The 12,630-nt window shown below is 39.2% G+C and overlaps 1 protein-coding gene across 1 annotated transcript; it reads right to left on the bottom strand.

Annotated features, from left to right (window-relative positions):
- Positions 1-5,185: 5,185 nt before the first annotated feature.
- Positions 5,186-11,982, bottom strand: LOC149212878 (Zinc finger C-x8-C-x5-C-x3-H type family protein). The gene is made up of 3 exons (XM_089388856.1): positions 11,826-11,982; positions 9,504-9,535; positions 5,186-5,233 (listed from the first exon to the last, which is right to left on the bottom strand). The coding sequence occupies exons 1-3, from the start codon at positions 11,980-11,982 to the stop codon at positions 5,186-5,188; spliced, it is 237 nt and encodes a 78-aa protein (XP_089244982.1).
- Between the last annotated feature and the right edge of the window lie 648 nt (positions 11,983-12,630).

The raw sequence follows: 12,630 nt of genomic DNA on the forward strand, positions 1-12,630 counted from the left end.
TGCAGTCATATCACCTCTATGGCATTCCTCTGAACCTCTTCTCTGATCCTCCATGATCATCTTCTCTATGAGTTTCTCACTCATCATGAGTTGCACTAGCCTCTGCAACAGCAATCTCTTCTACTGCCACCGCTTACCTCACCAAGCTCTGGAACCTCTTGAGCACTCTCCTCTGCTCACTCTCTAGGCTATCTCTTCAACTCACCTTCTTCTTCAGGACACTATAATTGTCCTCTCTATTCAGCCTTTAGCTGAATGTCAGGTTCACTGCCATCATCTTCTCTGCAACCATAAACTTCAATTCATAAATTTCAAATCAGGAAATCATCTCACCTTTAAGACCTTACATGATCTTGTCCTCCCTTTGTTTCTGCAATCCTGTTCACTTGTGTAGATTGCATATCAGATTTAGAAATCTGATATTCCTTTCAATCATTCATCATACATTTCAGTTCTTCAACAAAACCTTCTTGCATTCATTCAGAGACAAAAACAAACATTCTTCAATTTCAACAGAGCCAAGCTCTGATACCAAAAAATTTATGCAGGGTTAGCCTGCAATACCCAGAATCTTTAATCTCTGTGATCATAAACATGCATCTCAGCTTTTTGACAAATCAAACCCTCAATGTCTGGCAAATTCATGCTTTGAATCCTTCAAGCAAACCCAATGATAATGTGAGTTCAAATATAAATTTCAATCATAATTCTAGTCCATGCGCTTATGCCTCTCCAATTCTCTTCCCATGTTTAATTCTTAACATTCTATCTTCAATACACCAAGCCTCATAACAAGATTCCGCTTTTGAACTTAATACAAAATCAAGTTCCAATTATATAAGCGCACTTTACCCATTTTAGGAAAATGACAATTCATATAAAAACTTAGAATTTGATCAATTCCAACATTCATACCTGTCCATCCAACAATGGATACATATTGTGTTCAACTTCAACGATCTGGCAGATGTATCAGTTCATAAAACTACAACTTCTGAATGTGTTCAAAGCTTAACACATTACACTCGGGTTGTATTAATACCGTTTCAATTCAACACTGACAACATTTAAAACTCAATGCATCAATACACTATCGAATCCACAGGCTTCTGACACCATTTACATTTTAATCAAACCAAACCCAAAGTAACAGCGCCGTGTTCACATTCACTGACTGCCGCTTTCAACATCTGACTGGTTGTCTCAATACCAGCGCTTCTGATTTATACAACCTACCATCGATCCTCCCTGACACTGCATGTAGACTTGGAAAAGTAACACAATTCTGTTCCAATTTGTAACAATTACGCAAAGAACATACCTTCAATCGATTGGTAAACAAACTGTTTCAAAACTTTTGGGCTTTAACTACCAGCTTCCACACAGTTTCAAACACCACAGAGGGGACGAATTCTGAACCAGATTTCAAACATTGCCATCGAATGGATTTCGAACCTGCGCCTTTGTCATACAGTAAAATCATTCAAATGGAAATTCGATTAAGAGATATCGATTCTGCACTTAGTTTTTTTTAGAACGTCATTTTAACTCATATATGAATTAATACTCCAGCAACCTCCATCTCACACAGTCGCATTACAAAACAAGACTATGTATGTCAAGTTCCATTGATTTTACAAGCCGAAACACAGTTTTATATTCCTGCTCTCAATGTCGACTTATACAAACGATGTCACTCAATACCACTGGCGCAGTCAACAACTATGTATTTTAATACAGAACCGATGCAATTTTAAGTTCTCCTGAAAACAGCTTCAATAACGTGGTCATATATCATGTCAACCTTTATTCTTGGACAGAAGACCAACACATTAATAATAGTGATTCACAATTTGTTCATACCCAATTCAGCGCAATTGACAGGCAGACAGTTTTGCATTGGTTTTTTTTAACACCATTAAACATCGACTATTCAAATCTGCGCCAAAGCAATGCTACAACCCTTCGATGGTTTACAGTTCATTTAACACATTATGCAACAGTGAAATCCATCCATTATTGATGTCACTGAATTACACAAGTTTTTCTCAATAACCAACGACCCTGACAGAACAGAGTTTTTACATACAGAGTTCCACACCAAGCTACAGACTCAATGCCTTACAATACATCCTTTACGCAGAGATTTAATGCCATTTTACACTCAATGATTATACATGGCGGTTACCACACAAAATCAATGTAAATTCAAGCCCATTGATCATTTCTTCATTAATTCAACAATGCCATGAACTTCAGAAATCAAATAAACAGTTTCTCAATCAATCAACCAATGTATGTATAATCTGAAACAAAACAATGACTTACAAACTTTTGTTGGCCCGATATTCTAGTTCGGTGGCCCTTTGCAAATTGCCCGAAGGCTCCCAAGCAGAAACCCCTGCTTTCTATTCCCAATCTCACACTCTCTACAACTCACAATCTCCTCCCCATGCCTTTGAGGCTTAATGAATTTATACAATTTTAAAAATGATCTAATTTAATGCTCAATCCCCTTAATATCTCAATATCACTAAAATATCTCAACAAATCCTATTATCTAGAATCTTATCCCTTTATATCCCTAACTACCCAAATTCTCTCATATCCTTTTAATTAATAAAAGGATATTTGCAAAATCCTCACTCTCCTATTTTATTTAAAATAACAAATTAAACAAAATATTAAAAGTTGTCACACCCCCTTTTCTAACATATTTACAAATAAAAAAATACCCTTGATGCTCCTACATCACCCTCTACCTCATCAACTACATTAATTGTGAGGGATCATTTTCCATTGCCAAACCACCTCCGGCATCAGCAACTGATCAACCTTCCTTATTTCTTGCTAGGCAACATTAGGCACATGGCCGCAGCTATGAAAACGTTTACACATCCAGAAACGTGTGTTACCAATGATGGTCTTATTAAACTCATTATGTTGGACGCTTTGAGTCGACAGGGGAAAAATCGGGAAGAATTCATGCAGAAAAGGCCCAGGACCACCCACAGAAGGCAGACAAAGACGTATGAGGAAGCTCCAGAGGTGACAAAGGAGCAACCACATTCCTAGACAGTAAGGGTCAGCAAGAGGCTGGTTGATAAACCAATTGGCGATAGGAGGCTGAAGCAAAGGATAAGGGTTAGCTGGCACCCAGAGCCCCCGTCCACATCAAGAAAGAACAAAGAGGCAACAGAACATAAGGATGAGGAGCAAGCTCAGCCATAAAAACATCCTTCACCTGGTAAGAGCAAAACCCAATCCCTTCTATCAAAAAATGAAATTTTAGAGAAATAAGTTAAATAATTTAGGGAACAGCTAGCAGAAGGAAAGGAAAATCCAAGAGCCCCAGGGCTAGATACTTTGGCAGAGGCTATGGACAGGGTTAGAAGGGGAGAAGTCCTGGGCATTCTGTGCGTAGCCTATGCTGAGAAGTTGGTAGCAGCAAGATTCAAAGTTTGTGTAGCAGACACTACCTCGAGGGGGACTCAAACTGAAATCGGGGAAGTTGTTACACAAGAACCTATTACGTTGTTGTTACACAAGAACCAGCAACCAAGAAAACACAATCCAGAGGAAGTGATAAGGTAACGGATACACAGGAGCCCTTGGTTGACACTATTGTTTCATCAGAACCAGTAGTGGAGGAGGAAATTAGCCAAGAGGAGGAAGATAAAGATAATATCCATGAGCCTACGTTCAACGCTGCTTCTACACAAGGCAGAAAAGACCGAAGCTGGTTCGGGGAATAAAATGTACAAAAATCTGTGGATAACACTGCTGCCACACAAGAACCAGGAGTGAAAATGGAAGCTGACCAAGAAGATAAAGAAATTGTAACAAAACAAGTTGTTGTTACACAAGAACCAACAACCAAGGTGGGAGAGTTTCACCCTCAGGAGGCTACTACACCCTCAATTGATAGTGCATGCGGAAGGACGTCAGGTCTTGATGCAGGGTGGTAGTCTGAAAGATTGTTGTTGTTACCAGAGTTGCAAAAGTGGAAGCAGTTGGCACTCTATCTACAAGATGGAGTGGTTCCACTCAAAATGCATAAAATAATGATGGATTCCCTAAGAGAAAAATAGTTGAAAGAAGAATGGGAAAGAGAAGAGGAGGCACAGAGGCACAAGGAAGTTATAAAGAAGAAGGATGAACAGTTGTATCAGTTGCATCGGTAGGCCTCAGAAATGACATTTGATAAGACCAAACTCCGTGACCTTGCTCTTAACCTGCTAGCATGCAGGCCATTAACCAGAGTTTGTTGTGCGAGCTGTTCTTACACAATATTATGTGTGAATACGTGAGAACGAAAATGGTGGTGGGTGTCCTCTCCTACATGGGAGACTTGCATTTGTGGTCCTTCCTTTCATTTATGAGGAATAAGATTAAGTGGAAACTGGCCAAGAAAGCAGCAGAAACCAATGAAGAAAGAACAACAATTTGGGTCAAGGCTGAACCAGGAATGGCTTACGAACTCTAGTGAGAGTTTAGGTCATTCCTGAGTATTTCGGAAATCAGACATCAATCGAAGGTCTATAGAATAAGAATCGTGAGGATCTGCCTCAACCTATTTGTAAATATGAGGAGCCAAGTGCTAACCGAATGTCTCAAGTGCATTGAGGCCTGTAGCATGGAGTTATAGGAAAGGGACCCCTTTGAGTACAAAACTTTGTGGTTGTTGTTACACGAGTGTTGAAATATGCTCAGATTGTGCTGACACTGGGGGCATTCTGGATTGTCCCTAGGTTCAAATTCCCTTTGATATGGTTGCCATTGGAGGAGAATCAGCTTGATTATCATTTATGTGATTTCGAAGAGGAATTTTGGCCGCGTGATTTAATTTCCAATAAAAGATTCAGAGCTCTGGGCGATGATACTGCTGGTGCCTACAATTTCACATATTTGCATCAGGAGCATAATAGAAGGAATTGAGATTCGGCATGGGGACATGTAGTTGCTTCAGTTGGGGGAGATGTTGGGTGTGATTTTTTACCTATTTTCTGCACATTCTTTCCCTTGTTTTGACATTTCTGTCCTCCAGGCCTATGACTTTATATGACCAAATTCCCTATTTTCTTACCTTTTTAACCTATTCTACTGTCATGTTACTTTTTTGTATTTTACTGAATAATACGAGCCTTTATTCCTTTTTGTGGATAACTAGGAGAGAATTGAAGAATTATTTTTGGAAGTTCTTCTTTTCCGGTGATCGCTCGCGAGAACGAAGCTATGAAGCAGACAGGAAGTAAGAATTAACTGTAGGAAAGGGTAGAACAGTTCGTTGTTACACCCTGACTGTTGTTACAGGTTGCTGCTACACATTAGATGTTGTTATAGATTGTTGTTACACATTGGATGTTGTTACAGGTTGTTGCTACACATTGCATGTTGTTACACCTCGCACTGATCCGTCGTCACACTAACAGTGTTGTTGCCAGTTGTGTTGCATCATCCCGAACCACCATTCGCTCGATGTTGTTGCGCCAAAGCTGGGAAATGTGGGTGTTATTCCACATAACATCTATCGGCAATAGGGATTGTTTATTTTTGAAGCAACAAGACTCAAGCAGTTGCAATCATAACTGATGTATATTTGTATTTAGCAATATGTTGTAACTGCTTTTATTTTTTATGAGCTTGAGAATCGTGAAATTCTCATGACTAGTCTGTTTCTAATTTCAAGTTGTAATAACTATAAAAGACTTGATTTTTCATGTACAAGGACATGACATATAGAAGAGTATGTTGGGTCCCTATAATACTAGGGATTACCCCATTACTATTGTAGTTATACCCCTTATTAATATTGTTGTGCCCCTATTGCCCCCATATTGTTATTACTGTGCCCCATAGAATCCCTCTATTGTTATTTTTGTGGCTTTATATTATTATTGTTAGGTCGGCTGGGTTATATTATGACTCCTTAGACTCCTATATATAGAAAGGAGGTTTTGTCATTTGTATCATCCAAGAATTGTTCATTTATGTAATGTAAAGGAGGTTGCCCCCTCGAAGAGGCTGAATTCTAAGGCGTTGATCTATCTTTTCTATCTTTTCTATCTTTTCTTGAGCTGGTTCCTTAACAGAGTATTGTTACTATGCTTCTGTAATTCTGAATTTAAATTAATATCGATTAGGAGGGTGATGTTGTTACTATTCTTCAACTGATTCGTTAATCACTTTTGTGTTCTTCCTGTGCCCTGCTGAGAAGGAAGGGCTGTCCTCTTTGGAAGGGATTACAATGATATAGGTAGTGTACATTCTAGTTTAGTTAATTGATTTATGGTTTCTCGTTGTTGTTGTACAAATCATGGATTACATTTGTTGATGTTTCTATTTATATTATTTTGTTACACTGAGTTAATCAACAAAATGGTAGTAACCAGCTAGAGTAGATGTTAGTTCATGTGTGGCGCACCTTTATTTTGATAGCTACGAGTTGTGATTTAATTCTGTAGAGTGTTTTTATGTCTACATGCATGGTTTGATTCAACAATTTAGATCAGCGACATCCTTTATAGTTTTCTGCATTTTCTTATTCTTGGCTGGAGTGTATCGGCACAGATAGTGTGAACTCCATTGAAACAACAAGACCTACCCTGGGTTGACAATTGATGTTGTAGTCTGAGTCAATTAAGATTGATTAAAACAGCATTACGCTTTTCATGCGTGGAGCATCGTCCGATATACCCAAACGTACATGGAGAACAATCCTGTACACTTACCTAGGTTGAACAAGATATCACCCCTGATATGCAACGTTGGCAAACAAAGACAACTCCTATATTTAATGATTCCAAAACACGTCTCTAGCCTAGACCTTTATGTGTGTCGTGAAGTTTAAAATTCTCCTTAGGTTAATTGAGATGAATTTTAGAGTTTATCTTGAATTAGATTTCAGTTTCAAGGCTCAGAAATTTGATGTCACCTGAACACACCTATGATGCAACTAATATGATGAAAATATTTATTTTCATTTTCAATGAAAGTTATATAGTGTAGTCAAGAGATGAAAACGATGATGCAACAATTAAATATGTAGCCAATAAGAGCTTCCTAACTAGATCTTTCAATTTCACTATTCCAATTCAATTCAAAGCATTAAAATATGCCAAACCATGCAATGTAATCTATGCATGATTCCCTTGAAAACTATGAAAATGTAATCTATGCACAATTTCCTTTCCTATTGTGAAAATGAGAATTGTAACTATGCAAATGTGATCTATGCAAGAGAATTATTCAAAACAAACAAAGGAGGATTCCAATGAAATCAAATGTAATATGATATTTCATGAATAGAGGACTCAAACTAAAATTGGGTTAAAATTCCAAAAATCAAAAGAGATGTCACTCAAAGGCGATTAACACTCGTACACAATTTAGGGGAATTTTTTTAGCAAAAATATGCAATTTCACACTAGGGAATTTTAATTTCACAAACAAAACCGTAGATGCAAATGAAAGATTTTTTCTTTTCACAACACTTAACTTTTGAAAATGAGGAAAACTAAGATGCTAATGTTCAAATACTGATTCAATTTTACACTTTTCAGAATCAAGACTAAAACAACAATTCATCTAAGTGATCAACAATCAAACGAAATCAATTTGCAAGTGATCAAATGATAAGAACAAAGACAAATCAAAACCAATCCTTACCAAAGGAAAACAACACAAATGCAAACCAAATGGAGGCTTTAGAGAGACCACAAGACACGCAAGACTCAAGGAAGTTCAACTGGAAGTAGGCTAACCAAAGAGATGCTCAAGAACCAAGGAAAAATTTGTGCAACAACAAGGACCAATGTTAGTGCAGAAGAGGCATTGGTGCATTGCAACGCTGGTATAGAGTGGACATGGGTGAGGTGAAATGTTCTGTCAGATGCACAGTGGGCGTGTTGGGCCTCAAAAAGAGAATTTCAGCACAAAATTTGTAAAAAAGGCTCAATGAAATCACTTCCTAGGTTTGTTCTTAGTTGGATTATACAACAAAGGTCTATCAAGGAGGTAATAAAACACAATGGACAAGGAAACCACCAAGGGAATACTATGTTCCCCAGTATGGTCACCAATTTTTTATACAGAATTTATGGTTGTGGACAAAAGTATCTCCATTAGCTCGGTGTCTAACCTAAAACAACAAAGAGACAAGGAACAAAATGCGTTTCCTTAAAGTAAATAGATGACGAAGTGGGGTCGACCTGGAATCCTTCACACACTTCACTACTTCTTTAGCATGGAAGTTCCAATTCCAACTCTGATTGTTAAAATTAGAACCTACAGTATCAAATAAAACAAGCCAACAAACTATGAGATCTATGCAGTATGATGTAATTACTTCATTCAATAGATCAACATGGTATTGAAATATATGAAATAACAACATCACATATAGGAAAATAACAACAAAGAAAATAATCTCATAGGTACAAATGTGGAAAGTCTACAAGGGGCAAACTCTGCTCCATGCAATCTGATCTCAACATAGTATTCAAATTGGAACCAATTACCCACTTTGGCATCTTTAGTAAGTTGTTGTTATGAAACCAACTCAAGAATATATAGAAAAGATAGATCAACGCCTTAGAATTCAGCCTCTTCGAGGGGGCAACCTCCTTTACATTACATAAATGAGCAATTCTTGGATGATACAAATGAAAAGACCTCCTTTCTATATATAGGAGTCTAAGGGGTCATAACATAATCAGAGCCGACATAACAATAATAATGTAAGGGCACAATAATAACAATAGTGGGCTTCTATGGGGCACAATAGTAACAATATGGGCACTACATGGGTACATCAATATAATAAGTGGGTTATACTAATAACAATAAGGGGTTACACTAGTAGTATAGGTGTTATAGACATTTTTGTGCCTTACAACTCCAAGCATGAAATGTCCATAAACCAAGGGCTCCTAAGTCCCTAAAAGTGTTGTTCTAACCCCTAAAGGAACAAGTTCAACAGATTACAGCTTCTCCCAGAAGTTCTCCACCAGAAACTGCTCAGAATAAGTCAAAACAGGATCATTTCAGCTGCTCCACTGGCTAGGTGCGTTGCATTGCACCTAAATACACTGTGAGGGTGCGTTGCATTTCAAAAGTCCCTTCTGTGGGGTGTGATGGGCGAGAAATGACAAATGGCAGTGTCATTCCGCGAGGTGGAGAGACAATGGAAACTTCCAGAATCTTCTCCTGTGACACTTGCCTCACTGAATTCGACCAAGGATGAGTAAGAGGCCTTCAGTCTCCAAGTGGAAGCAAGAACTGACAGAGAGAAGACACTAATCAAATCACAAGCTGACTCATCCTCCTTACACATATCTATATATGGATCCCTCATCTCAGAGATCCGGAGGCTGGAATTTTGCATATTGTAAGGAATTGTTGTTGGTTTTTGAGACAAACATCAGAGTATTGGGTGATCTATGCTTTGTTGGAGGTGAAGAGGGGCTTCTTTGCTGGGAGGTTGATGCTAGGTCAGGAACCACCGGTTGTAACTCCTCCTGGATCTTTTCTTGTTTATCAATAAAAACTGTTTGAGTTTTTCCTCCATGCTTTTGTATCATTGATGTTTGTCACATTTGTATGGTTAACTTAAATCTGATCCTAAGTTGTTTATGAATATAGATCCATGTCTTTGTATAGTGTTCTTCTTCTGTGATCTTACAGGTACTTTGTGAAGCTGGGCAAGTAAGGGAGTAGGTAGCTGGAGACTGTCAAAGAAGAGAGGGATTGGATCAAAGGATTAGCGCAAGACACAGGTTGGTTCTTTCTATTCCTCTCTATCTATAGTTCATAAAAGAAATACAAAAGTAGTTTTTTCTCTGTTTGTTTCTAAGGCAGCTGTCACACCTTAGTGGGATAGAGCAGTTCTAAATAGACACTTTTCCCTGTAACAATAGGGGCCTAACAGTTGCAAAAGAGATTGGGCTTTTATAAAAATACAAGGTGGAGGAGATTTAATTATGATAGAGTAGGCAACTGACATAAAAGAAGAAGTGAAATATGTAAATCCTTCATAATTGGAATGACTTCTTAGGGTATATGTCGAATTCACTATTGTTTGCCTCTTTTTATGTACATCTGTTACTTTTAGACTCAAATGAATGAAACTCTCAACATCAGTGTGTTAGCACCTAAATCTGCCTTATGCTGAAGGAAGGCAAAAATTAGGGTAACCACAAACCACGCTCAGTCTGGTAGCTAGCCCTACCAGAACAGGAGAGGGCTCTCTCTGAGTCACGCTCAGTGAATAGATAATCAAAAACAGTCTGAGATGACTTACAATGAAACATTGACCTTAGGCTAGTAAGTGAATATGGATTCGGGAAACAATTTTATGAAGTGGCCGAGCTTCTGGGATGTATATGGGGCTGGCGCTCAGCAAAGAACAGAGAATCGAATATGAAGGCACAGATTATTCCGTGAGGCAAGGTAGGCAGAAAGTGCAGCAATTTCGGCTTAAGGTGACGCGGAATGGAAAGATTGCTGAAGAGAGTGAAAAGGGCATGGTCGCATGAATCCTTTTCAACAGAAGAATGACACTGCACATGAAATTTTCCCACAGGCAGAGCAATATAAATTGAATTCTACCTAATCTCACTTAGAAAATTTCACTGAAATGAAGCATGAAATGAAATATGAAACATAACAAGATACATATGGAACATAAGAACACATTTTCTACACTCACGACCACAAGAATCTCATGAAACAGAGCCGCTGCCTTTCATTAATTCTCTGTCAAAAATACACAGTGCAGAAACAGAGTTTCTTTCCCACAGTCTCCCAGAAGTTACAAGCCAGCCAACCCTTTGCAAATAAAATGCATACAATATATATAATGTGCCATGAAGAGATAGAATTCCCAAGGAGTGGGGAGTTACTCGAATCATTGTGAAATGGAAATGGAGAGCCAACCATCAGCTACAGGTGCAGCGCCACAAACATGACATTTGGCTTTGGGTGACCGTTTGCCTTCCTTCGCCACTTGGATAGAAGCCAATCTGGAGAAAAAACTCTTTAAATGCCGCTTTTGGTGCCAAAAAACCAAAGTGTAGATGAGCGGGCCCACTTGGAGAAATCGCGACCCGAAATTTCGCGAAACGGAAGCAAACTGGGCAAAATTTCCTTTGTGCGTCGCGCGCTTTTCTCTGTGCGTCGCGCTACTTTGGGTACTATTTTGGGGCACCTTCAGGTGTCCAAAATGAGCCCAATTGGGCTTGTTGGAAAGCTTGGCCTGTCTACTTTCTAACCCCACTAGAATTTCTGAATTTGGTGCTCATTTGCCCCTCTAAATCTTCATTCTCCCAAGACTGCTTTTTGTGTGTCAAAAAAGTGGCAGAAAGGCCATTTTTGAGTGTTTTTGGACCTTTTGGAGCTTCATACCTTCCCAAAACTTCTTGCCCGGACACTTGTAGTCATGATTTTCCATGATGAATCCAAAACTGCAAGCCATTCCTCATTTGGAGCTCTATAATTTTAGCACCGCGCGCCTTGCGCGACGCACAGGGAGAAAAACCCTGTTTTTTGCACAAAAATTTCCAAAAACACAAAATTGTCCCAAATTTTTTGAAATTTGGGCTGGAGGTCCTCTATGGGGTGCCATGTTGAGCCAAGGAAGCCTCAGCCAAGATTCAAAGCTGATCTTTCTCTTTTCACCTCTTTTGTCTCTTTGTCACCTTGCCCAATTTCGCCTTCAAGCTCTTGAGATAAGTCTTCATAGAAATCCTCAAAATGTTCCTGGACCCTTCGAGGATCCAGAGCATGACCCTGAAGATCAACCCCTGGTGTAATGATATCTGGCCTCTGATACATGTTAGATAGAAGAAGAGTAGGGCTGATGCTAGGCCTTGTGTGCACTCGGGAATAACGGTTTCCATGCCTGCAAGCCCCAATTTTAAAGTAGAATGGGCAATTTACTCTATCTTTTTCAGTACCAAAGATGGAAGCCAAATGTTCTACCATAGCTTCAAAATGCCACAGTCAGAACTGCTGCCTATATCAAGTTTTATAACTTTACAAACATTCACAGCCTCAAAAGACACTGTACAGCAGCAGTTCCATCCACGGTCCTCAGTGGCGATTTTGCTTTCATTGATAAACTCAACAAAATGCACTACACTCTCCTTATCCAACCGCACCAACACTGTCCAAAGTGTTTCACAGCTTTACAAATTTATTTGGAGCAAGGAATTCGAGTTTTTATAGGGCAGAGGCAGAGATTTTCTGTTCCAGCTCTGTGCGCCGCGCGCCGGGTATGCGCCGCGCCAGTGTTATGTTTACACAGTGGGCGGGTCCTGTGTGCGTCGCGCACCATGAGTGCGCCGCGCTCTTTGGTGTGTGCGCCGCGCACTATGAAAACACTCAAATGTTTCCCCAAATCTTTAACTCTTCGACTTTTTGACCATGCATACCTCTCCCAAATCTTTGCTTGCCCAATAAGCTGGCCCTATGGTGATTTTGCATTAACCAAACAATGGAGTAAAAGGGAGAGGGTTTGGTGGTGACTTAGGGCAGGGGTTTAGGAAAAATGACAAGGAAGGATGGGGAACAAATGATAGGTGAGGGGAATAAGTGAGTGGAGTGGGGCCTTGGAAATATCAACGCAAATTT

The sequence above is a fragment of the Pinus tabuliformis genome, chromosome 1_1, assembly GCF_031772625.1.
Source record: "Pinus tabuliformis cultivar Carrire ecotype Pingquan chromosome 1_1, CPIR1, whole genome shotgun sequence".
Taxonomy (NCBI): Eukaryota; Viridiplantae; Streptophyta; class Pinopsida; order Pinales; family Pinaceae; genus Pinus; species Pinus tabuliformis.

Bases quoted from the DNA above. Each gene is read 5' to 3' on its own strand.
- LOC149212878 (XM_089388856.1), bottom strand. From the start codon at position 11,982: ATGGTAGAACATTTGGCTTCCATCTTTGGTACTGAAAAAGATAGAGTA. The intron at 9,536-11,825 runs AGAGGCCAGATA...TTTTTATTGATA, and splicing joins TCTTCTATCTAACATGTATC to AACAAGAAAAGATCCAGGAG. The intron at 5,234-9,503 runs GTGGTTCCTGAC...TCTGCTTCATAG, and splicing joins TCCAGGAGGAGTTACAACCG to CTTCGTTCTCGCGAGCGATC.